This window comes from Rhyacophila brunnea, unplaced genomic scaffold (genome assembly GCF_057557595.1).
Source record: "Rhyacophila brunnea isolate RB1 unplaced genomic scaffold, BYU_Rbru_1.0 scaffold_10, whole genome shotgun sequence".
NCBI lineage: Eukaryota > Metazoa > Arthropoda > Insecta > Trichoptera > Rhyacophilidae > Rhyacophila > Rhyacophila brunnea.
This window is the reverse complement of record NW_028232752.1, coordinates 35,487,819-35,514,549: the sequence shown is the minus strand read 5'-3', so window position 1 is coordinate 35,514,549 and position 26,731 is coordinate 35,487,819. Positions and strand designations below refer to the sequence as shown.

The 26,731-nt window shown below is 34.3% G+C and overlaps 3 protein-coding genes across 3 annotated transcripts in view; 2 read left to right on the top strand and 1 right to left on the bottom strand.

Annotated features, from left to right (window-relative positions):
- The window catches only part of CAH9 (Carbonic anhydrase 9), a 63,279-nt gene extending 56,631 nt beyond the window's left edge, over positions 1 to 6,648 (top strand). The window contains exon 5 of the mRNA XM_085953789.1: positions 6,092 to 6,648. Within this exon, the coding sequence (XP_085809915.1) occupies positions 6,092 to 6,328 (237 nt within the window). The 3' untranslated portion in view covers positions 6,329 to 6,648. The remainder of the gene's footprint in view (positions 1 to 6,091) is intronic.
- A 3,244-nt stretch (positions 6,649 to 9,892) lies between these two features.
- On the bottom strand, positions 9,893 to 13,510 carry Vha14-1 (V-type proton ATPase subunit Vha14-1). The gene is made up of 4 exons (XM_085948955.1): positions 13,372 to 13,510; positions 13,176 to 13,257; positions 12,245 to 12,450; positions 9,893 to 10,829 (listed from the first exon to the last, which is right to left on the bottom strand). Exons 1-4 carry the CDS (start codon positions 13,423 to 13,425, stop codon positions 10,797 to 10,799), a joined length of 375 nt encoding a protein of 124 aa, XP_085805081.1. The 5' UTR covers positions 13,426 to 13,510; the 3' UTR covers positions 9,893 to 10,796.
- Positions 13,511 to 15,538: 2,028 nt separating this feature from the next.
- Sply (Sphingosine-1-phosphate lyase) lies at positions 15,539 to 26,731 on the top strand. The gene is made up of 11 exons (XM_085948946.1): positions 15,539 to 15,609; positions 16,756 to 16,917; positions 17,443 to 17,658; positions 19,103 to 19,311; positions 19,461 to 19,694; positions 21,266 to 21,475; positions 21,774 to 21,894; positions 22,995 to 23,112; positions 23,197 to 23,343; positions 24,797 to 24,917; positions 25,397 to 26,731. The coding sequence occupies exons 2-11, from the start codon at positions 16,770 to 16,772 to the stop codon at positions 25,520 to 25,522; spliced, it is 1,650 nt and encodes a 549-aa protein (XP_085805072.1). The 5' UTR covers positions 15,539 to 15,609; positions 16,756 to 16,769; the 3' UTR covers positions 25,523 to 26,731.

The window sequence follows — 26,731 nt, the reverse complement described above, 5'->3', positions numbered from 1 at the left end:
ATTCTTCTTGAGCTGTCCCACGTAATATGATCATATTTTAAGGATGTAGCAAAATGGTGTTCTTAGCCAATTGTACTTTTGGTTTTCATTTAAGTTTGGAAAATATAAGTTGAAAAATCGTTGTGATTCGGCAATGTGATCAAGTATAACACTTTTAATTGAAGTCGAGAGTGATATTTCATTGGTGGTAAGAAACTCATTCAAGCATACATCCTTTATTAATACCTTTTGATAATATACAATATCAATTGCAGATAATTATGAATGTAGGCACAATGCACCATTAAACTTCAACATTTTTTTAACGACTATTTACTGTAGGATAAGAGTCATAATAGATTAATATATACATTAGTAAGTTGTTTCCTGTCTTCTTGTAGTGAGCTTTATCTGACAAGACACCTATTTTGTATTGATTTACTGACCATACGGCTAACTAATTCTAAAATTCTATGAATACGACCTACCCTTCACCATGAATTTTGATTACCTACCAAAACATTAATTAGGTGGGTACAGGTAATATTTTTTTTTCGATTGGTCATCTCTCTTGATTCCAATTTATGTCGGATATAATAAAATTTAGACACTTGATGAGTTAAAATATGAATTTCCAGTTGGTTGCCTCAAATAATCATGTGGCAGTCATTGGTACCTAGCTCCATCTATTCTAGCTGATGAATTTTTGGCCTGCCTCTTCTTCTGCGTATGACAGAGCCCTCCTGCGATAGAAATTAAGCATTAACTTTTATTTAGTTACAAGTCGACGTATATGCGTGTTTCATACTTAGACTATAGATACATCGTTTCATATCTTATTTTGACCATTCACTCGTTCGTATTTTGACCACTTCAGACTGTAGTATACTTTACTTCAAGCAAAGTTACCACTGTCGACTGTACCTATCAAGCAATGATGTTGAATTTATATGCATTTTCCAGTGGTGCGACAAAGGCGGGCATATTATGTCATACCTACCTAGATTTTCTTTTTGTTTCGTATCTCTGTAAGGCCATGTTCTACGTTTCCAATGCTATGAACGCCTTTTTCAGGGTAGAATCTGACATGGCAATGCCACGGTGCTATCGATGTCATCGGCGTACGTCAAACGAGTAGCTCTGCAAGTTTAGTAGGTGCTTACTTACATAATAATATTATTATTGTATCGCTGCTGCGGACAATCTATATCCCGTATCGCCTATTCCAGTGCTATATTATTAAAGAACAAGTATGCCAGGGTGTCACCTTGCCGAAGACCATTCAGTATTACGTATGTACCTAATGCAATTTATTGCAATCCGGCGATTAAACTCTAGAGAATATACCTATTCGATCAAATGTAGTTTATAAATTACGTTGTGTATGAATGGATCTGTAGGTACTTAATTGTAAGACCGACACAATCCCATGTTTTTTATTGTAAAAAAGAAACATTGTGGGTACCTACGTATCATTCACCTTGGATATAGGTACATTGTTAATAATATTAGATGATCAATTATTAAGGAATTTAATCATAAGACATAACTGTAAAACGAATTATTGTCGATAATTTTCAAGAAAAAAATCGCTGGTGAGATGTTATGTAGCTATTATTTATTAATTTAAGAATGTCTGGGTACAAGACATATTATTCGGAAAAACAGAAATATCAAAATATATTCAAGTATTGTAAAATGTGCATACAACCAATAAGTATTACAGTCAAGTACCTTACCATTTTATCGTGTCGAAGTTAGTAAAAAAGAAAATGTATGCCAAGTCTTTGTGTTTAGTGGAATCGATATGAGAAGGAAGCACAATATTGATTGCAACTGAGTTTCTCTTAGGTATGCTTACATACCGCAGTCTGCAATTTTATTTAGAAGAGATCTTTATTTAGCTACGTATTTTTTTCGACTTATACGAGGCATAAATGAGAACTCTGATATTCTGGACAGTGTCCCTGATAACTATCTTAGAAATAGAGAGCATCAGTTGATTATTCTCCCAAGGTGCAGAACCAACCTGCCACTGGTAATGCCAATTGGGAAGGCGATAACTATGTTCAACCAAATTGCTTCGGGTGTTGATATATTCCACTTGCGTGAGGGTGAGCTTAGGTGGACGCTATTTTATAAATTCTTAAAATATGGTCTGCTTAGCAAACTCGGTGTACCTACTTCTATAGATGTATAATTATTATTGTATTTTCACTGCTTTTGTATGTTTATATTATGGTCTCTTTTTTAGATTTTCATTTGTATTACTTCTTCTTTATACCAATGTTTCATGTCATGTTGTGAACGTCTTCAACTTATAATTTGTAATGTCCACAATTTGTTAAAAAAAATTGAAATTGAAAATGACGCGTCTTCTTGGCGTTATAGTCTAAATTATTGTTTATCAAACATCAGTACCTACAGTGTTTCCAGATCGTGGGAAATATGAAGAGTAGAAAGCGGAAAGAAAGCGGGACCGGGGGGAGACGGGATTCATCCTGAATTCCCCAAGTACGGCTTGAGCGCAAACCTGCACCATGTGTTTCTTCTGATGACAAAGGCGTGAGAAGAAGAGCGCTGTCCAAGAGACTGGGTGAACGGTGAAATCATCACACTTCACAAAAAAGGTGAAAGGAGGCATTACGCTACTCAGTGTTCCGGGAAAGATTTTGGCAAACATCGTCTTGATGAGAATAAGGGACCCAATAATGCACGTCCTCAGGAAAAAAACCAGGCCGGGTTTCTACCTCCTGGTCGAGCGTGTGCAGACCAAATCCACAACATTCGATGTCTTCTCCAGCAGAGCCATGAGCTGAACAGTCCGATGGCTTGCTCCTTAGTGGACTATGAGAAGGCTTTCGACAGTCCGCACCGCCCCTACCTCTGGAGGATACTGGGAGCATACGCATAGCATTGCCATATGCCTGCACGAGAATAGCGAATGCCGTGTCAGAATTGGAGACACTGTCACGGAATGGTTCGGGGTCACGACCGGAGCCAGACAGGGTTGTGTCCTTGCACCGTTTCTCTTCATCATCCTCTTTGACTTCATACTACGGAGGTCAATACCACCCGACCGAGGCATACCTGTTACCCCCACGGTGAAGCTATGCGACCTGGAATACGCCGATGATGCTGTCCTATTCGACAACTCAATCGAGGGCATTCAAGAGCCAATCGACAGGTTGCATAACAACACATCTCGCGGTGGTTTTAAAATCAACGCGAAGAAAACCAACGTTTTGTGTAATAGCACCTGTCCTGATCCAGATTTCCCTCTGGTTAGTGACGGACAAAACATCGAGATCGTTGACAGCTTCAAGTAGCTGGGGGTACACATCACGGGAGATGGCATTTTGCAGAAAGAGCTCGCTATCCGAATGGGAATGGCTGGAGCAACATTCAACTCGATGCGGAATGTCTGGGACTCACGATTATACTTGGTCAAAACCAAATGCCGCCTATTCGACGCTTGCATTCTGATGGTGCTGCCGTACGGTAGTGAATCATGGCACCTTACGAAGGCTCAAGGAAACCGTATACTGAGCTTCGAAAACAGATGTTTGCGACGGATACTGGGTGTGTGGTGGGACTTTAGAAGCAACGAGGAGATAAGAGAACTCACCAAGCAGCCTCTCATTCACGTTGAGAGTGAAGAGGCGACGTTGGACCTGGCTCGGCCACGTGCTGTGGATGCCAGAAGAGAACCTCAACCTGACTTGCCTGTTCTTCAAGCCAACCGGATTCCGGCGTCCTGGAAGCCTTAAATACTATCTTAGAGTGTATACGGTAGAGCTACGGGATGCTGGTTTGACCTGGAACGAAGCAAGAAGACTGGCGAGCGACAGGGATTCTTGGAGGCGCCGCGTGCTTCATCCATCATGAAATGACCAAGTTATGGGGGAATGATTCTTCTCATGATTACGTTAAAACCCACCCGTCACCCAAAAATATTGTTATCATGTCACCTGCTTATACTGATTAGAAAATCGTCTGCAGCGCAATTATCTTAAGTGTTTATTATATATAAAATGAGTTTTCAATAATTATTGTTTATCGATCGTTTGGCACTTTCATATGGTTATAGCACAGTTCTATGATTTTTATACTAACAATTATTGAGGATCCTTGAATTTGTAAAACAATTAGGATAATATTAGTTATCAATCCATATTATTTTAATATGTAGTAATCGGGCATGAGTGAATTTAGAATTTATAGGTACAATTAATTTTAAGAGGGCGCATTTTTTGTTACTGCCCCGAGTGTAAGATACCTTGCTACGTCCCAGAAAGCAGACAGATAAAACCAAGTACCTAATCAATGTTGCGAATCCTAGAAATGAGAAAACTCAAATGCTTTCAAATTATGTAGGTATGTTCAATAAAAGAATGTTACATTCTTAAATCTTGTGGATTATTTATTGAATGGAAAAAATAGTTTATTAAATTAGTTATAACAAAAATTTGGAGTGACCAATGATCGATTAGTGATTAAGGTAATTTAATACTTTGACTTGAAATACAATTGCCAATAATTAATGTAATTTAGTAAGGGCTTCAAAGTATTGTAAAAACAACTAGTTAACTTCGTCGCAATTATATAGGAGGCATATAGCTTAGCGGTCAGAGCACATATGCGCGAATCTCGGGGGGCGCTGGTTCGAACCTGCTGGGTGTCGTAATTTTTCTTAAAAGATTTTTTCTAGTGGTTATAAATTTCTCAGAAGTGTTTTCAAATTATGTGTTTCCAAACAAACAGTGCAATTTTATATAGGTATTATTATTAATTTGATAAATTTATTTATTAAAAAAAACAGAATCATAGCATTACAGTAAATTGGATAATGCGCCATAATACATACCTAGTAAAATGCAATTATAAAACGTAAACAGTAGATACTATCTACCTACATACATGTCACAGTGACCCAATAATAATCAAATTAATATTCAAACAAATGGTATCATGGCTAATACTGATTAGGATCAATGCTAGTAGAATAATCAATAGCCTTACATAAACAAGAGAAATAACATAATTATTTTGTCAATATTATTGCATACAAAGAGAATAATATTTTCCTAAATCACACTAGGTAGGTACTGTAACAATTATCACTGTGCCCATAAACTCTAGGATGGTATGTAGTTACCTAACTAGAGTTCTCCGGTTACTCTCTACCATGTATCTATTACCTATTAACCCCAAAAGAGCCCATAGCTTCAGGCACTCCGTCTTTCCTTAGGCTTGGATATGGTCATTCTTCTCAAAGGAGTTGTGCCTACAGCATACTTACAGACAATATGACCAGCCGATCGGAGACATTGAATCTTGATACAATTACGGTGTCTGGATCACCATGTAGTGATATAGTTTATGTACCAACGAAATGTAAGTAATGTGTGGTAACGGCTGCCCTTTAGATATTCACCCAGCCGAATACTTTCCAAAAATCTAAAAAACGGCCATATGTAAAACGTAGTGTAGTCAATCTGGAACAGATCCTATATTTCTTACTAATTGAACTGGTGTTTACGTGGTAGCACCATTATTGGAAAAGTATTGAAAAAAAGTGTTTTTTGTTAATTCTAGAATATTTGAGTTATTTATGTTTAGTTTGCATACAATAGTAGTACATAGTAGAATAAAGTATTACACATTTTACACTGGTACTTACTAATTATAATATTTGGAAAAATGAGTTTTTAGTAATTGAATGCGCAAATTCACCATAGTAGGTGAATATTTTTTTGGAATGGCTGCGATTTAGGATTTTGCATGGGGCCAGGTCTGACTATAATACTGCCAAATATTTATTATTAAAATGGCAACACGCTCTCCTTGCAATGTAAATTTAAAACAATCGTACATTAACAATAATTGCAAATGCTCTCATACCATTCAATCAATTTTGGTTTGTGTTTGCATAGATAATCTCGAGGTACTTATTATGTACAATCGTAGGTACAAAATGTAATTATTTGACAGCTGTTAGTTTTGTTTCAATTTTTAGCCACCTGCGTGCGTGCGTAAGCCTTTATACAAGAGTCATTAACCACAATATCAAAAAATCCGCTGACTAGCTCATCACTTCCCTTTTTTCCAGATGGAAAAGTTCCGTCAACTGTCAGGTAGTTCTGATGCGATGCTGGTGGACAACTTCAGGCGCCTTCAGCCGCTGTACAATCGAAGAATATTTGTGAGGACCGTCACTGGGAACTCCGCCAAATACATCAAGTTCAACAACATCCACTACTCCAAGTGGGACTGGCTAGGCCCCAATTCCATTGAAGAGGAGATTGATGACAGTGAGAATGAAGTGGAAGATCGAAGTGACGATTGATATTACTACAATGTGATTTAAAACTGTATTTACGGACAATATTTACATAGTGTAGTATTTTTTAATAATGTATTTAATAGTCTTTCGCCAGAACTATAAGCAAATACTAGGCTTGTTGAAATACTCACATTCACAATGAGCATACTATGCATGATTTGTAGAGACTTGAAAGATATTTTATCAAGATATTATTAAGATATCTTTTATAATTCTGGCCTAAGACTATGCAGAAAACTTTTATTTATGTCAAATTTTTATGGAGCTATTTTTTATTTTACAATTTAGTTTTTGATTTACATTTTACACAAAACCATTTCTACAAAAACATAATACCTATACTTACTGAATTTTGGTATTGCAAATGCAACACTATGTTTGTAACTGTAACTTATAAATTATACATATATCATATATTATAATATACAATACAAGTCTGTTGAAGAAGTATCTGACTTTCGGCTGGGAAAAGTACAATTATACACATGGATATCTGAATCCCTACACCCCTTCAAAATAGTCTCCTTCACTTCTCTCAGCGGTTCCACTATGATTGGAAGCTCTTCTGGAACGCCTCTTTGAGAATGGAGTACAGCTGGGCTATTGTCTTCTGCATGTTTTCTCATGATTCAAATCGAGTACCATTCAACAGAATTTTCAGCATGGAGAACAGCCAAAAGGAGTCATGTTGGGAGAGTAAAGAGTCTGTCGACCCACCGTCGAGGCCTGTGTTGGGTAAAGAAAGTCTAAATAAGATGTATTAGTGGCTTCAGCATGAATTTTGCGGAGATTCTCCGCTTCATTGAATCCTCATTCAAAATGAAATATACCGAACAGGTGTTTGTCCCCACCTCGTCTGGTGATACAACGGTTCTGTATGACTATGTCTGCATATGGAAGATGACTATATTATCATTTTGGCCTGTTGAGGACCTGCCAGAATATGAGTCGCTCTTCACTGACGTGCAGTCATTTTTGAATGAGTTGTACCACTTTTTATTTTGGCATCAGCGCCAAAAGCCTGCTGAATCTTTCGAAGGGGTTTTGGTCGAGTATCGCCAAGCTTGATACAATACTACTGCTCAAATCATTTCAACATTTTGAAAACTCGATGGACGCTGATATACACTCAATACGGACAAAGAATTTTGCACATACGCATGAAGGCACCTTCCATCTACCAAATGGAGCTCTCCCGTACTTCATTTGTTTACGTAAGAAAAACATGTCAGATAGTTTTTGAGCGGCCTTCGGAATATAGATATAAGATTAGTTCTGTTTGTATTATTGTTGTATCGATTTGTGTCGTGTATTGCTAATTTATTGTAGTAGGTATGTACTAGAATAATATGTACTATTATTCGAGGTATTCTTGAATCTTGAATCAAGTCAATCAGTCATGTTTCAATTAGTTTATAAGAATATTAAATATTATTAATAATATAATTAGGTATTCTACATGCATACTTAAAGTAATAAAACATTTTAAATCTATTGAAGATTTATCTATATTATTTCTTGACGATTGAATTGAGTTATGTTATGGTATAAATATGGTAAAAAAGAGATTTTTAAATATTTAAAAAAATTAAGTATGTCATGTATTAAATTTAATAATGATAATAGTGAGTTATAACTGCCATATAATGATATTTAGTTCTACGGTTGCTTTATAATATTAAGTCATGAATGTTGAATATAATCAATTTTAAGTCAAATAATATTTTTAGATGTACCTATCCATGTAATTAATAATGGTTTAAGGAAATCACTGGATTATGAAAAAATACACTGCAATAATTTAACATGACTAATAAAAGTTATATATAAAAATATTGCATTTTTATTATGTAGGGTAAATAACTAATTGTATGACTTCTATATTATTTTTTTTAGAATTATTAATAACCATGTCCTTGCTTTTTCGTACAAGGTGTTGTTAATAATTTTGAACAATCACAAACACCCAGACTTTGAGAAAAACACATAAATATTGTGTCCTTAACGGGAATCGAACCCAGAACTCTCCGGTGGAATGCCAGCGCCTTACGCACTGCACCATGAGAGCCACCTATGACTTCTATATTCCGGCTGACACATCAGGAATGCTGTACATAGGAAAGAAAATTACACAGTGAGAGAGGATCTGCTGTAAGTGGGGGATGGGGGTGATTTTCAGTCTTCTTACAAATTTTTTCATACTTTGCAAAACACTCCATTATTTTAAGGAACCACCACAAAATATAATGTTTACATATAATTTAATTGATAACGGTTTTTTCAGTGTGTAATGTGAATGACAGCAACCCAATTTTCATTTGTTTTGTTCATCTGTTATGTCATCATTTGGAACTGCGCAAAAGACAGCAACCAATATTATATTTTATTAATCGAATTGCTGTTTGGTGGTGTACATGGTAGAATTCTATTATATGATATTTAAGTTATTTATATTGACAGCTGTTTCAGGCTATGAACCTATTGTGAGAATGACTAACATTACTAATTATCAAAATTTTAAACTGAGCACCTGTAATTCAACAGGCATTCTTCGGCCATTTCGGCCCCTTAGTTGGAGCATATGGACACCACGAGGCGCCTCCAAGAATCCTTGTCGCTCGCCAGTCTTCTTGCATCATTCCAGGTCAAACCAGGATCCCATAGCTCCGCTGTATACACTCTATAGGTGGTATTTAGCAGCCTACCAGGACGCCGGAATCCAGTTGGCTTGAAGAACAGGCAAGCCAGGTTGAAATTCTCTTCTGGCATCTGGAGCACGTGGCCAAGCCAGGTCCAACGTCGCCTCTTCACTCTCAGTGTGATGAAAGGCTACTTGGTGCATTCTCTTATCTCCTCGTTGCTCCTAAAGTCATACCACTGCACACTCAGTATCCGTTGCAAACATCTGTTTTAGAAGCTCAGTGTACGGTTGCTCTGAGACTTTGTAAAGGTGCTATGATTCGCTATCATAAAGCAGCGCCATCAGAATGCAAGCGTCGAATAGGCGACATTTGGTTTTGAGTACATCCGTTAGTCCCAGACACTCCGCATTGAGTTGAATGTTGCTCCAGCCGTTCCCATTCAGATAGCTCTCTCTCTCTCTGCAAAATGTCATCTCCCGTGATGTGCACCCCTAGGTATTTAAAGCTGTTGACGCTCTTGATGTTTTGTCCCTAGCTAATCAGAGGAAAATCTGGACTAGGACAGGCACACCAGACATACGCCGTGTTAATCGTTATTTATCTTATCTTTCGTTATTTATTTTACTAAAAAGATTTTGTTCTACGAACGTCCAATTTGGGGGTCAAAACAGTTTTAGAGAGGACTATTATTACATTAGTTAACATGAATATGATATTATTATCAAGGAATTATTTTATATTGAAATTGTTAATTTGTTAAAAGTACATAGGTACATTAAATGGACAGTTTTACACATCTATATTATTTAAGATTTAAGATGGAACCACAGCCTATAAAGGGCATTTTGCGGGAGAATATGAAGTATGCATTTTAACATTAAAGGAAAAATATATTTGAATTCAAAGATAAATTCACACGTGCGTTCGTTGAAGAATCAATGGTTTTCAAATTTAATATAAAATAGGTACATTCACTAAAACTCTGAATACAAAATGTTTTTATGAACTTTGTGAAAATTTATTGAAAAATAACCATAAAATACTATGTGATAATAAAATAAGACCCTTTAATGAAACTATATTTTATAATATATATTTTTTTGAATTGTAAGATTTTGACATAAAAAATATATATTTTTAAACACATACTCATTAAATAAAAACATTTTATTTTGATATCCATAAATAAGGTATTTTACAACCAATATGTCAAGACTGCGTTTTCATAGTGCCCAAAGTAGAGTAAAAGACAGAAGTGAGGTTGGTGATAAAGATACATAGATGATACAGAGTGAAGGAATTGTAGTTCTACTCATCACTGCAAATCATATAATCGTACGTCTTTAGCTACATTATTATTGAGAAAAAACTTTAAATATGTTTAACATTTTATTTAGATATTTACAAGGAAAACTGTTAACATTTCATAGGCTACATACTAAATATTGAATTTATCACAATAATCAAAAAAATAATATTGTTATTACTATTATCAATAAGATTTTGCAATAATATAATGTAGTGGAATGAATAGTACTCCTACAGTAAATGAATAATGATATTCATATACGTATGTTAAAATAAATGATCGATAAATAGGCAATATAATCGAATGTTTAAACTTTAAGAACACGTTTTTAACGCAAAATTTATGCAAATTTTGTGGCATTTATATGACCTGCAAGTAGTTCACATCGTGAACAACAATAATCTGAATATGTACATACAATTAACGCACAATCTAATACTAATTACACTGAACAATATGCATAGAACATTTATGGTAACTGAAGCAGAGTAATATTTCGCTTATCATATTTTAACATCATTTAACGAACGAGGTCCTCTGGATTGAACATGCCCTGGAAAATAAAACAAAAAGGGTGTTTTAGGTTTTTACAATGCATTTTTAGCTTCTTAATAGTTTTTACAAAATGTAACCGGTTATATTTCATGTTAATTAAACAAAAAAAAAGTTGTAAAAGGATAAGTGTCTGAATTTCAGGTTGGTACACATTGACATTCTTTCATAGAGGAATGATTGAGATCTTAGATCAGTGCATAGTTTATTTAATTTGTAATTTCCCTTTTCTATGCAAAGCTAGTGTTTTTACAAGTGTCGAGCGGCTGAAGATAGAACACTAACATATCATCAGTGTTTTGTAAAAAGGGTGAATCAACCATTTTGGCGAAATCGAGATTTTAATGAAAATACAATAAGTACCCCACAAACTTTGTTGTGTAAAAACGGCGAATTTTCATCTCCCCAAAAATTACTTAAAAACGATGATCGACTAAAATTAAATTAATTAAAATTACGAAATAAAAAGCAAATGTGACATATTAGGCCTTTTAAAATATTATATAATAATACCTATTGTTATGACAGTATTCTTTCTAAGCTTTATTATAAGCTTGTTAGATATTTATAATCATCTACAGGTAAAAAACAAATAAATGTCAAAAGTTAAAAATCCTCCTCCTGTAAAGTAGCATTTTGGTTAATTCGCCCTTTTTACAAAACACCGATGATATTTTGTTGATACACGATAGTGGCTTGTATTTTTTATTTATTGAAGCACTTAGCGTCACTTATCATAATAAAACAGGCGTGATCGCTTAATTCATGTAAAACTTCAATAATATTTACTTTAATTTCATGCAAAAAATCCAGTACAATTTAAATAGAGATGATTCAGTCACATGATAAATTTATGAACACGGTTGAGGGAAACAAATTTGGTTAATGGCTTTCATTGTTATTCTGCTTATATATATTCAGTTATTACTTTATGTAATCAAGAAGTAGATAGGTACCTAATAGAATTATTTGTATTTTTTACCGAGACAGCAATGAAAAGTAAGGTAAATTACCACTTCCAATCTGATGTATACCATACGGGTCATAACAAAATGAAGGTTATTTTAACCAAAATTATATTTAAAGGAATGATTGCCAGTCATCTATCCAAATCATTGTATCCACGCTCTGACTGGAACGCGCAATACACAGATATAGATGTAGGTATATGTTTAGTTCACTACGGATGTTGATCTTGAATATTCCATGCATGCTTTGTTATCGTGCAATGTAATTTTGTATTTTAAATAGCACTTCAACACAAAATAAAAATACCTTTTCAAGTAAATAACAATATTCTGTTGGCATTATTATAAGTGGGATTTAGAATAGGTACTACCATTGAGAAAACCGCCGCATTGGCCGTGATCACTTGCCAGGAGAGACTAACTATAAATAAATATAATATTTATTTACCCTGGCTCTGCGAAGAATTGAGTCTTTGCTGGCGTCGTACGGGTGGTCCTTGGATGGGATCTCTAGAATGGAGGGGACGGGCTGTGTGTGGCCGTCGATGACATGGCGGATCAGCTCCGCCACGTTCTGGTTGATCAAGATGATGTCGATGTCATCACGCTTGATGAACCGCTTGAAGCAGTCTTCGATTTCACTCACCGCCGTATCTGTACCAAATAATTATACCGATGGTAAGCAGTCACGACATTTGGTTGTGCTGAGTATTATTTTACTAGTCTAACAGTTTTATAAGATTCAAGATGAGCGGCATGTTCACATTGACAGTTCACTCAAACAGTGTAAACAGAACAACAAACTAAAACAGAGCTCATGCAGATTCCTTGTGCACACGGCCCTGTGAGACTATTGTGATCAATGAAGACTGTGACTACTTCTTGAGCTTTTTCAGAAGAGCCAGACGTCTTTTAACATTAATTGAATGTCGGTAGGCAGTCGAGTAAAAAATAGTTAGCTCCCGAGGTAAAATCAAATACAACTGTTCAATATCCGGTGAGTCCAAAACAATTCTGGATGTATGGTAATCCTATATTAATTAATATGCAACATAAAAATACATTTTTCTGATGTGAAAATAGTTTTGTGAAGTTTTTCATATGCATATTAAGTATCTACTTATATATTTAAAAAGAATGCAATAAAAAATTCTATCAACATAGATACTATAGCATAGCCAGATCTATTAAGTGTCATTACTACTTTTAAATACGTACATTTACATAATTGTTCCAGAATTTTCTAAAAAACTCAATAAAACAATTGTGTATTTTGGAACTACTCCAGTAGCCACCTAAAACCAATGGGAGGTACCTATATTGACACAAGAATCGATGCCAATCTTTTTGTATGCTTACGTTTAAATTTTAAAACTTACTCTTGTCCACGACCATGAAATTGGGGTGCCTGTTCTTATTTATCTCGCCGATACCCCCCAAAAGGAAACCGACACAAGTGTCCTGGAAAAAAAGATTATACTTTTATTAAAATGTAACCATCATAATGCCACCACTAAGTAATAGTTTTTTTGACCAACAAATAAATAAATTATATGCACAAAAATAATGACAAACCTCATCACCAATCACACTTATCAATTTTCCTTTTACAGCTGAGTGTAGTGCCATTTTTACGAATTATTTTGTTTTTTCAGAATTTTAAAGATCGAAAGGCGACTGTTCTGTCATAAGACTTGTCAGCTGACTTTAAAGTGTTGCTATATCAAAAATACGCCTTCAAAAATAATTCTGTACCTCAGAGGCAGACGGATGCATATCCAAATACCCAATTGTGCAGGAGAGCCAAAAAACAATTTTTATTTTTAACGAATACTCATAACTTCTAAGAAAATATACATAGAATGATCATTATTTTTTTTATTCTACTTCAATTAAAGTACTTCTGGAATATGTAAGAAAGGAATAAACATAATACAGTTTTATATCTAAAAAAAATTAAATAAAAACGTAGTGTGGATTCGCATCCTTCTGCCTCTAAAGATATTTTGTTAATGTGGATTTGTATCTTGTTTACCTAGCCAAAATAAAACAATTTGTAAGTTAAAAAAATTTATAGATATAAATATAACAAAGCAAAACACATTTTTTTAAAAAAATTTATTATGTCATCATCATCATCACCAGTCTGAATCTATTCACTGCTGGATGAAGGCCTCGCTAATCTCCAAGCTGATTCCACTTCTCTCGTTCCTGTGCGTTGCGTTGCCAAGTTTTTCCGCAGAACTTTATCATTTCATCGATCCAGCGGCCTCTAGGTTTACCTTGCGGATGTTTTTTACGTTTTGGATCCCACTGGATGACTAAATTTGTCCAACGATTGTCCTTTCTTCGAGCCATGTTCCAGCCCATTTCCATTTGAGGTTTTTAGCAAACTCTATCACATCATTAATCCTTGTCTGTTCCCTTATCCACTCATTCCTCTTTTTGTCCTTTTGCGTTATGCCCAGCATGCACCTTTCCATACCACGTTGTGCTACTCTAAGTTTCTAGATCTTTCTTTTACTTAGGCTCAATGTTTCACACGCATGTGGTTACGGGAAGTACACACTGGTTGAACACTTTGCACTTTAGGCATTTTCGAAGAAATTATTCAGGCGACCAAAAACACTTCAGCCTAGCTTTACTCTGCGAACAATTTCATCAGATATACATCCATCTATAGACACTTATTGTGCCAGATAGATGTAGTTTTTCACCTGTTCGAGCTGAATGCCATTGATGAGGATCTCTTTTTGACCCGCAAAGCAGTTGAACATGACTTTCTTCTTTGATACATTTATTTTCAAGCCTACTTTGTTGCTTACTCCAGCGAGTTACTGCATTCTGCTTTGGAGGCCTTCTGAGTCTTGCAAACTACTATTTATTATTATCGGCAAAGTGTAGATGACTCACGTATTCTCCATTTATGGGGACCCGTGTCATTTCAGTCAAGTTGTCTAAATAAGTCTTCAAATGTAGCTGTATATAGTTTAGGTGAGATTGTATCACCTTGTCGGACTCCTTTGCTGATAGGAAATGCGCGATGGTTTATGGAGATGTTGTTGCGCTACTGTATATATTATTGAAAATATTTATATAGCGCCCGGGGATTCCTTGATTTCTGAGTGCATCGAGTGTTGAAAATTTCTTTATGGAATCGAATGCTTTCTCATAGTCTATAAAACCCATGGATAGCGGCAGCTTGTATTCCTGTTACCGCTCTGATTTCTCTGATGACTTGGATAATATGGTCCATAGTGCTGTATCCTCCTCTAAAGATCGTTCTCCTGGCTAGTTCTCGTCTAGTACATATTGCAGACGGTTTGAAAGAATTTTATCTTAGTGGATTATTCGATTTGCATCCTTCTGCTTCTAAGGTGGGTATGGCATTTGCATCTTTATGCTATGCATATCTTGGACTAGGACTTTCATCTCTCTGCCACTAATGGATAAAGCCTTTGGCATGACGATTCTTAAAAAAACTCATTTTCCCCAAAAACGGAGTTGCATCCGTCTGCCTCTGAGGTACAGATATTAACAGGCCACAGGCAATAAAATTAAAAAAAAAACAAACGAAAACAGATTTTATTTTTATTATTAAATTTACAAATCAAAATAAATTAAATGTCGTCGGTTAAAGAGTATTTCTTTTGTTCAGAAAAAAAAATATTATTTAAAAATTTAAATGTGTAATGCTTTTGGCAATACATAATTGGAAACATTGATTTTTAAAACTTGTAACAAATTATTCATTGCCGCCTGCATTTTGACATTGACAGCTGACAGCTCGGTAATAGAAGTTTAAAATCATTGGTAAGTTTTTAATTTATTTCAATAGCATAATATCCAATAATTACAATGATTTTTATGACTACATATGGATGATGACAATCAAAGTATGAAATAGTTTTGCTATTAAACATACATACCAGTTTTTATATTCTTTTCGCGATAACTTAATATTCTCCTAAAAAAATAGCGATCTTTGGAATCTCTCGTTATCAAAATAAATAGCATTGTTATCAGTCACTACTTATATTAAAATTACTTGGCTTAACTTAGAGACAATGGTTTTTCTATGTGTTATCAACTCATTGAATGAGTACATCTAACCTAGTAGCGATAGCAAACCTTTGTTACATATTTTTATAGTAGGTACCTACTTATATAGGTATGAAATTATGAATAAATAAAACTCATATATAATTTTCTTCAATCAGTTTCGTTTGTCAGTGTTAAAAATAATTCGGCTCCATTTACCTAAATGGTTTTGTTACTGTTGAGGTTGTTATAATACCATTAAGATATTACCTATGTCAGTATTTCGTAAACCTCTGCAAGGTCCTAAGGGTAACTGATACTATATTAATTTAAAACATATTTATACATAGCATTAACTATTCGATGCATGTAAGCAAGCACCTGTGCGGTAGTGTCAGCATTCATGCACCTGTTATTAATGACTGACTAGTACCTACACTCAAGCATAACCAGTGAGGTGAACCACATATCATAAAAACTTAATCATTAATAATCGCATGTTGTATGGAGTGAGTAGTGTCAGTAGATACCTACATCTTATACATGAGATTAATTATTTATTATGGTGATATAATTTCTTTGTTTTCACTGTTTGTTTGGTTTGTGACATTTTTATTTTGCCCAGAAATATTGTTAGTAAAAACATAAATATTTATTCACTGTTTATTTGTGTGCGAAAGGAAACGGGAGATTTCATATATTCAATAGTCAATGCAATTCCATTGAATTAGTAAATTTCACACAAAAACATGGAAGTTCCCATATTATAATGCTGTCTAAAATACAATCTTCTCTTGGCTCTCCTGAAAATTAGTGATAGTAGACTTATCTCCCTTTGCCTTTCGCACACAGATATATATCGGAGCATCAATGCAGTTGTTTAGTTAATCTTTAATGTACAATTATTTGTTATTTAAGCACAAACACCTGCAATGGACACTGTTAAAAGCTCAGCACTAGCCGTAAAAAATTCGATAAATGGCGTCTTCACAAACAAAGAGCCGTGGCAAATTGTTTCTATCACCGCAACATCAGTCTTCGTTTCCGTTTGGTTGTGGGATTTTATTTTTGAAGGCGACGGTGAGTTTACAAATTTTTATTAAAAATACTTGAAATAATCGATAAAAATAGAAACTATTAAGTACAATACGTATGTTCATAATTTTGACCAATAATTATATTACTTTTATAATTTCTTGCAGGAGGTTTTTATTAATATTTTTTGATTTATTAATTGAACTGGCATTTGAGTGGTAGAACTCCACTGTAATGGTTTTAAAACAATTTTTTTTTGTAATTCTATGATATTTGAGTTATTTATGTTAACAGCTATTTCGTGCTATAAACCCATCTTCAGATTGATCATGAGATAACTTCATTTAGAATATGATTGATAATACATTACCAATATTATGTAATAATCAAATTTTATGAAAAAATTAAAGAGAATAATAATTGTTGTAATAATTTATTTCTCTATAAAATACATAATTTTGAAAATAACTACATATTTTGTTAAAAATTGTATTGTCCTTAAAAACCTAATGTCTGATACTCTGATATACATGAACACTTACTAGACAAATTTTAAAATCTTCGTTTCAGGTGGTGTAAAAAAATGTAGGAAAATATTTTTCAAGTGCCTTAGGAAAATACCGTCCGTGCGGCGGAGGATTGAGAATGAAATGGCAAAAGTGGAGTCGGATTTCACTAAGAGTATTACAAAACGCTTTGTGGGTATAGACTGCGTTACATTCATGCCGGAAGACGGCCTATCCAAAGCGAGAGTCATCGAAGAAGTTAACAAGCATTTAAAGCTAGGTAAAGACTATATTCTCATCTCCCTTACCTTCCTTACCTGGAAGTTTGCCAACACCTTTGTGTTTTATATATTAATATTAATAGTGTTTAACATGTCAGATAGCACTTTTCCTCATACAGATAATATGAGTGATATAATACATATCATGGATGTGAATAATGAATATCATGGATGCAATTCCTGAAATGATTTTCATGCAAACCGTAATATGTATATTATGTAAAAAAAGCATATTATTATGGTTATTTTTGTGATTTCTTAGAAATAAATCCCAAACCCACTTTTTTCATGTGGAGCTTTTGTAAAACCTCCATAATTTTAAAGGAAAATTCAATGTTGGGAAAATAGCAATAGAAATAATAGGTATGTATTCGGTCAATTTTTGTCAAGTTATTTTATTGGATACACATTTCAATTTATTTATTTATTTTTAGCATATTGTGTACATTAAAAATTATAAGTTTAAGACGTTCACAACATGACATGAAACATTATTATAAAGTAGAAAAAAAATATAAAAAGAGAACATAATATAATCATACAAAAGCAGTGACAATACAATTATACATCTAAGAGGTTCAAAGAAGTACACCGAGTTGGTTAAGGAGGCCCTATTTTAAGAATTTATAAAATAGCGTCCACCTAACACACCCTCTTGCAAGTGGAATATATCAACACCCGAAGCAATTTGGATCAACATAGTTATCGCCCTCCCAATTGGCATTACCAGTGGCAGGTTGGTTCTGCACCTTGGGAGAATAAACAACTGACGCTCTATTTAGAGCAACTATTTCTAAGATAGTTATCACTGTTATCAGGGACACACAGGTTAACACTGCCTGGAATGGCAGAGTTTTCATTTATTCCTCGTATAAGTCTGTATACATGCTGTTGAATACAATATTCGGGGACGAGTAATTAACTGAACTGGTGTTTACGTGTTAGAATTCCATTATGATGGTTTTGAAACAAAGTTATTTTTGTTAATTCTACTTTAATTGAGTCATTTACGTTGACAGCTGTTTGTGGATATAAACCCATATTCGGAATGGTCTACAATAACTGAAGTTCAAGATTCAGATAACCTGTTTCGAATCTCAGACTGTTATGTTATAGTGAGGGGTATATATATTAATATCTTAATATCTGTTACTCCTCTCTTCTTGTTTACAACAGTGGCGTAGTCATCCTCTAATTTAAGTATTAATATTTTTACTATATTTTGATCCATTAGCATTACATATTTAGTTAAAACTGGGGTGATGTTTTGCTTGTTAAATGACTATGATATACCATGGTTCACTATTGTATTGTTTTAAGATATTATGGCAAACATCAATATTCTTGAATGACAAACCATATTCTGTAATATTATAGCTAATTTGAACACGTTTGGTCGTAACAGTATTCTTGATGTGATATAATCAAAATGGTCCATTGCAGGAGATTATGAGTGGCGAACTGGCAAAGTGTCAGGGGCTGTGTACTGTCTGGATGATACGCTCCGAGAGCTCACAACTGAAGTCTACGGCCTCTCTTCCTATACCAATCCTCTGCATGTCGATGTCTTTCCGGGCGTTAATAAAATGGAGGCGGAAGTCGTCAAGATGGCTGCAAATCTGTTCAACGGTGGACCTGATGCCTGCGGCACGGTAACAATCAAACAATCAAACTATCTTTAATAAATATTCCCAATTATTCACAATACTCTTAGATCCTCAATAAGCCATGTACAACCTAACCATTTAGTGCCGAGTCTGCCGTCTATTAAGTGACTAAATTTCATTGATTACGATTCCAGATGACGACAGGAGGCACGGAGTCCATTCTGATGGCTTGCAAGGCGTATAGAGACCGAGCGAGAGATTTGGGCATCACCAGACCCGAGATGGTCGTTCCCGCTACTGCTCATTCCGCTTTTGATAAAGCGGCGCAGTATCTCGGAATCATTGTCAGAGTAGTTCCCATAGATCCTCAAACATGCATGGTTGACATCAAAGCAATGCGAAGAGCAATCAACTCTCAAACTTGCATGGTGAGCTTGTTTCTGTTAAATAGTTGTGTGATTTGTACAGTGATCCTATTTTATGCAGATTTGCGAAAATGTACGAAATTCCTGTATTTCGAAGAATGCTTCTGTGTAGCAAAAGTCTAATGAATAAAATAATATTTGATCCTTTTGAAACATAGATATATATTTTTTCGAATGTTTGGTTAGTTTTCAAATGTTAAGAGGTTTTTTATAAACAATGTAAAATGAAATATAAAATGTTTTGACAAAAGACTCCGCTAATCGTGTATTTTAATATCTACTATATCATAGTCATATTGAACAATCTGTTTAATCTATCGAACTACATGTTCAGTTACTTGTTTATTGAGTATTTTTGAGACTATTTTTCATTCTGATCGTTTTCACAATGGCTGTAACAATAATAACAATACATGATTTTGGTCGAATTGCACATTATTAGTATGCTCAACATAGGACACGATTGATAGATTCCATCTGTTGGGGATTTCGGATCTTTTTCCTATCTTTCGAAAACAATAAATGTTGAAATGTTACAGAATGTGAGTTTCTTTTTATCTAGATCCTAAAAATGCTTAACGCTCAAGATTACAGCAGATTATCCTCTTACGTCAAATTAAAAAAAATAAATACATTTTGTTATTTTGATTGATTACTAAATGATAATTATTTTCTAGGTAGGTACTATTTTTTTTGAACAATATAAAAATGTAGCTAACCATAGAGTAAGCTGTGATCGAAAAATCTTGTCTTGAGAATAAGAGGTAAAATTAACCGGAAGACCTAAAATAAAAAGGTCTCACCTTTTAATCTACATAATTGGAATTTCTTAAATTTCCCCCTTAAAATTTTATTTGGTCATAAGAGCTAAAAAAATCATTTCAATGAAAAAAAATTTCAGCAAGAGGTTATTTCGTAATAATGATGATTTCTCGAGAATGTCGAAGAATATCAAGAAATCAAATTTCTTGAAAGAAGAAAATTCTTGATTTAGAAAATTTTCTCTTCTCGAGAAATAAAAAATGTCGAGAAATCTCAAGCTTATAGTGAAAGACAATATATTGTTTTAAAAGATGCGAATCTCACTCAGTTCATGCCTCATGGAATGAGAGACAGTTCTAGTCAGTACATCATGGCGTAATACAACAATAGTACCTAATTTTCTCAATGCGAAGCCATTGGTTTTGTTGATCTTTTTTTTATCACTAATTTTCTGTCATCATCACTTCAAACAGCGAATATAGTGGGGTTCGTGAACTCGTCTAGACAATTGGTGGCGACTGCTAACAATAATACAACATTGTAGCTCATAAATCTTTGCAAATCGGGCTGGCAAATGTCTTGATTCAAAATTTATACCAATGCTTTTTTCATATAGTGAAGTCCGGTTGATCCCAATTAAGGAGTGGGGGGATAACATTTCAAACAAACATTCAAATCTACACGTGAATTGATGAAATGATGTGTAAATAGAGATATCAATGTACCTACTGTCTAATTTAATATAAAGTATTATTTTACCGAGTTTCTGCATTGTTACACTAATTTACAATAATTACATTAATTTATTTCAGCTTGTGGGCTCAGCGCCGAATTTCCCGTATGGAACAATGGATGATATCAAGGCGATATCTGAACTCGGCGAGAAGTACAAAGTACCCGTCCACGTGGATGCCTGTCTCGGAGGATTCTTGATCGCCTTCATGTCGTTTGCCGGTTTCAACCCGCCGCCATTCGATTTTCGGTTGAAAGGTGTCACCAGCATATCTGCTGACACACACAAGGTGACAAATACATTCACAATAGCTAAAAAAATTTATTACGCATAAGTTTTGACTCTAGTTTGGCCGTCAGCTGACACGATACTCAGCTTGTGCAACACATCGCTAGGGTTAGTTAACAACCGGATGTTTTCAGTGATAATTTCTTACCCCCGTGAACAGCTGACAAGCGGACTGTCTGCGGGACGCATTAGCTGGAGTGACACACCTCGTTCCCGGTTGACGGTTGATACCTTACCTCATCTTATTATTTCCACAGCAGTACCGTACGACACCATAATCATTTTGTTATGTTTTGCAGTATGGTTTCTCCCCGAAAGGTTCATCGGTGATATTGTATCGAGCACGGAGTTATCGTCATTATCAGTACACAGTCACCACGGATTGGCCGGGCGGTGTATATGGCTCGCCCACAGTAAACGGTTCGTATAGCATAATATGTATGATAATTCAGTCTTTAAATATGTACTTACGAAATAAAAATACAAATTGATTTTCACCTATGTTCAAAATGTTTGTTATAAATTTCAGATGTATTTATTGTTTTGTTTCATATTTTCACAATTAGTAAAGTTATTAATTTTATGGTATTAATCTATTGGTAGATTACTGCAATAACTTTGTCTATTTGTTTAATACCATAAAATAGAAGAAAGAAGAAGAAGAAAATAAAATAATAAGTAGCGGTTGATACAACTGAATTCTGCAAAAATTCATCTAGTGTATTCACAGTCTTTATTTTCATCGTAACATGGTAGAATTAATTTGTTATCTGTGATTGAAAATTCTTGACAGTTAATCTACAAAACATAAAGCATGATAAAATACCTACCAATATTCCGCAAGCTTCCATTTCTAATCTGCGGTATTTTCTTGGTCTGTTCAAAAATGATTTACAATATTTATTATAAAATAATAGATAATATTTCATGTCCATATAATTATGATGATATGATAAATGGCGATGATAATGATTGATAATGGAAGAAACAATAGGAACTTGTGAAATGTCCTCATTTTATGGTAATACAGGCCGGTTTCATCAGCATTGTACCTAAATGTCATCTACGCAAAAATTCTCTAAACAGTACCAATTTGCTGATTTTTCCACTGTTCAATTGTGCATTTATCAGTGCATTTACTGTCCCAATTAAGTGGAATATTGTTTCAATTAAATTACTGTTAGTTTCTTGGTTTCATTCCCGATCCTTGAAACTTGGCCCAAGTAAGCGGCTGCCCCAATTAACCGCTGACCCAATTAAGCGGAATCGTCTGTATCTCAAAAAGGCAGAATACAGAGGTTACCGAGTTTGAATCAAGTAGCCTTAAATGAAACGTTAAAATGTAAATATCTCTGTTGTCCTAAAACAGACTCGGCCATCCAATAAAATTTTTATTAGTTATTCAGCTTCTTTTTTAATAAATTCATCAAAAGCACTGATTGATTCCTTTGAAGATTATTTTCACAGGTATTGTGTTTATGAAAATAATTTTCTGTTAATTTTTAAAATGGTTTTATCAGGATCGAGAGCTGGTGGCGTAATAGCCGCGTGCTGGGCGACCATGCGATACTTTGGCAAGACGCGGTACATCGAAATGACTAAAAGCATCATCACCACGGCTCGGTACATCGAAGAGAAGTATGCCATCGTTAAGCAACTCATTTGACGTGTTCATTAAATTAAAAATAAAATCTTTCATTGTAGCTTTAAATTTTATTCTAGGTTGCGTCAAGTGCCGGGGGTTTATGTGTTCGGCACCCCGGCTACCTCAGTTATCGGTATTGGCTCAAAAGTTTTCGACGTTTTGCGATTGTCAGATGCGCTGCACAAGCTGGGATGGAGTCTTAACGTCTTACAGTTTCCCTCAGGGTAAGCTGACGCCCTAACAATGAATCTAATGATGTGGCATCAAATTTACCCAATCCTTAATGTATTTATATATCAAGCGCATATAAGACCAAAACGAGTTATGAATGAATAGTGAAACGTATAAATTAAATAACGAAGAATAATTATTAAATGAGATTGCATTTATTTGGTAGAATTTATTGAAAATTGTTCAAAAATTGTGTATATCTTAAATCAATGTATAAATTAATATAAACTTAATATTACCCTATTCTAAAAATATGACCAAATAGATAAATGTTAAATGACTCGTATGCCCATTTTATACAGGGAATAATTTATTCAAAATGAAAGAATCTAGATAATATATTTAGATGAATATAATATTGTTTCGGTGAATCGATAAAATACACGACATTGTGTGAAACCATGATTTATTTTATCAATATCATTGGTGTGTATTTTATGTTAGTTTATTTCTAATAAAAACAACTACATAATAATTAATAGAGTAAAATTATTCATGTATCAATATCATTCAAGTATACTCTACTCAAAACTAATTTAAACGCTACCCCTATGTATGTACTTATGTAGGCACTTATCTCCACGAACCTAACCTCCACAGTTTGTGACGCTTGACACAAACTTAACGTATATGGACACGTCCGTTGACAGTTTGAAAGATTTAAATGGGGCAGTTTGAACTGATGGGTACACTAATGTACAGTTATTGCCCATGGTAGGCTCAACCTGGAGATCGAACTCGCTGTGTATGCCCAGCTAATATTAAAAGAGCTCTACTGAAAAGTTATGATTCTGCAGTTCCGACTTTATTCGTAAGAGGTGTTGAAAATATTTCCATCTCGAAATGTTTATTTGTATAATTTTTTTAATACATAATACAGAAGTACATATATTTTTACAGTTAGAATATTTTTATTGATGTCATAAATTTATCAAAAGGCATCTTTCTGGTCGAAAAGCAAAAATCTGTATAATGATGTATGGGTGTACATACTATCTATGTTCTTTTCAGAGAAGTTAGAATTATGGATTATTGTTTGGTTTTTATATGTTAAGGGAGACAAAACTCTAAGCCTCGGTTCAGACACGCGGCATCCGCGCAGAGTCAATTTGTACTAGCTTCCATATATTCGTTCACACTTGTCCGCGGCGGAGCTAGTACAAATTGACTCTGCGTGGTTAAAACCGTGTGGTCCAATCCGCGCGGATTGGACCGTGTCTGAACCGAGGCTAAAACTGATTAAGTATCTTAGTTTCACGAAAAATGTTTCTTGATCAATGAATGTTCCTATATTGTTCTGTTTTTATCTATTGCATTATTCATTCTTGGCTTTGTATATTTTTACATTAATAATTATCTTGTCCAATGTTAAATATTTTATTTTGATTTTTGAAGTTTTTCAATATATTATTACAAGATGTTATATAATGTTCCCATTTTGCACAGAATACACATATGTGTGACGATGCTTCATACAAAGCCCGGCCTAGCGGACCAGTTTATCCAAGATGTCATAAGTCAAGCAGCCGCCATCATGGAAAATCCTGGAAAGCCCGTAGAAGGAAAGGTAATAATATAGCATACAATTTCCTTCCTTCCAATGGGGCTGTAGCCCAGATTGAACCCTGGTCTCCTTCACCTCCCTCTGTCTCCCGTAGTTTACATCTAGTCGTGCACATCGAGCACCTCCAAAGCAACCCCCCTCACTCCAATGATCCAGCAGATTACCTTTCAGTTTCCACCTGATTGTTCGATGGGGATTATTTTTGAAATTCGTATGTTTGGTATATGGTGTACATGTCCTGCATACCTAGTTGCAGCAGTAGTTTAATATGTATGGAAAACCATAGTGCATTCATTGTAAATGTTGTACATCTCTTAAATTTTAACTATAACAATTCTATTAATATAACATAGTTTTTAGTAATAATATTATTGCTGTTGATGGAAGACTAAAATATTGGTCATATGGGAAAATCATTCGAGCTGTCGTAAAAACATTATTCCTTTTTTTGATGAATTTGTATTTTTTTCATTGTCGAACAGATGGCGATATATGGTGTCGCACAGTCTATCGCCGACCGCTCGTTAGTTGGTGAAATTACGAAGCACTTCATCGATTCCATGTACTACGTGCCACAAAATGAAACTAATCATATTAATAAGAAATAAAAACAGCTCTTAGCTGGGCCATAATTAATAAACACTAAGACCTTTTGATATTTCTATACATATATTTTATATCACCTATTTGTTGATAGATTTTCTATAGCTGTGTATGTATTTGTCAATTTAATGTATTCGTATATAACTTTTGTTGATAAATAATGTACGTAGATAAAAATTATATGAGTTAAAATACGGGCACTCAAGATGGACGAGTGGTAAAGCAGTAGCAAAGGGTGGAGGTAGGCTGTTAAGATCCGCCATAAATAGTGCACATTAAACTTTGTTAGTCATACGTATTTGTTTTTATTGAACTAAGACTACAGTTTGATAATAGTTATGGTATATTTTGGCCGATATGAAAAAATTGTACACTCTTTTTCATTCATACTTATTGTTTTCGTTGGATTAAGAATAGATATTACACATATTGTTGTTTCATTTTTTTAAATTCATTAAGCCCTGCCTAACCAAACTATAATAGATAAAATATATTATTCTATCTATAAAATAGCCAATGTTATGTATGATTTAATTGCATAATTTTAGATATTTCATAGATAGACGAGTATTTTTTGATTATTATGTATTATGGCTTGGTTTTCGCAGGGCTTAATTGAATTTAAAAAATTAACCAAAACCATCTGTAAATTGTAGTCTCAATTTCAATGAAAACAACTACGTATCACTGACAAAGTTAAATGTGTACTATTTATGCCGGATCTTCACAGCCTACCTCCTCCCTTCGCCACTGAGGTAAAGTAACCACCTCTGAAATAGTGGGTTGCAAGTTTGAATCACACGTCTGGCAAATTCATATGTTCTTTATCAATGTGTGTACATCCGGATCCCTAGTGTGGATTTAATTTGTTGAGCAAGAGGCTAACATCCGATCCTCGTAAAAATCTGTTGTATTTCTAAGTGAACGTAGTAATTTTGAAAAATAATTGCTTCCAAAAAAGCTATAACCTTTCCAATGTTTAGCTATTTTTTCATGTGATATGTATCAATATAATATATCATTGTTGATACTGAAATAAGTTGTATGTCAAGATACATCAAGTGTCAAAGAAGCATGAGAAACATGCATTAAATTAAGCTTAAGATTGTAATTGTTAGGGATTGCAATTCCGGGATTCTGAAAACTGGGTTCACGGTATTCATCTATACCAAATTACCTGTAAAAATCCAAAATACCAGTATTTTTGGTATTAA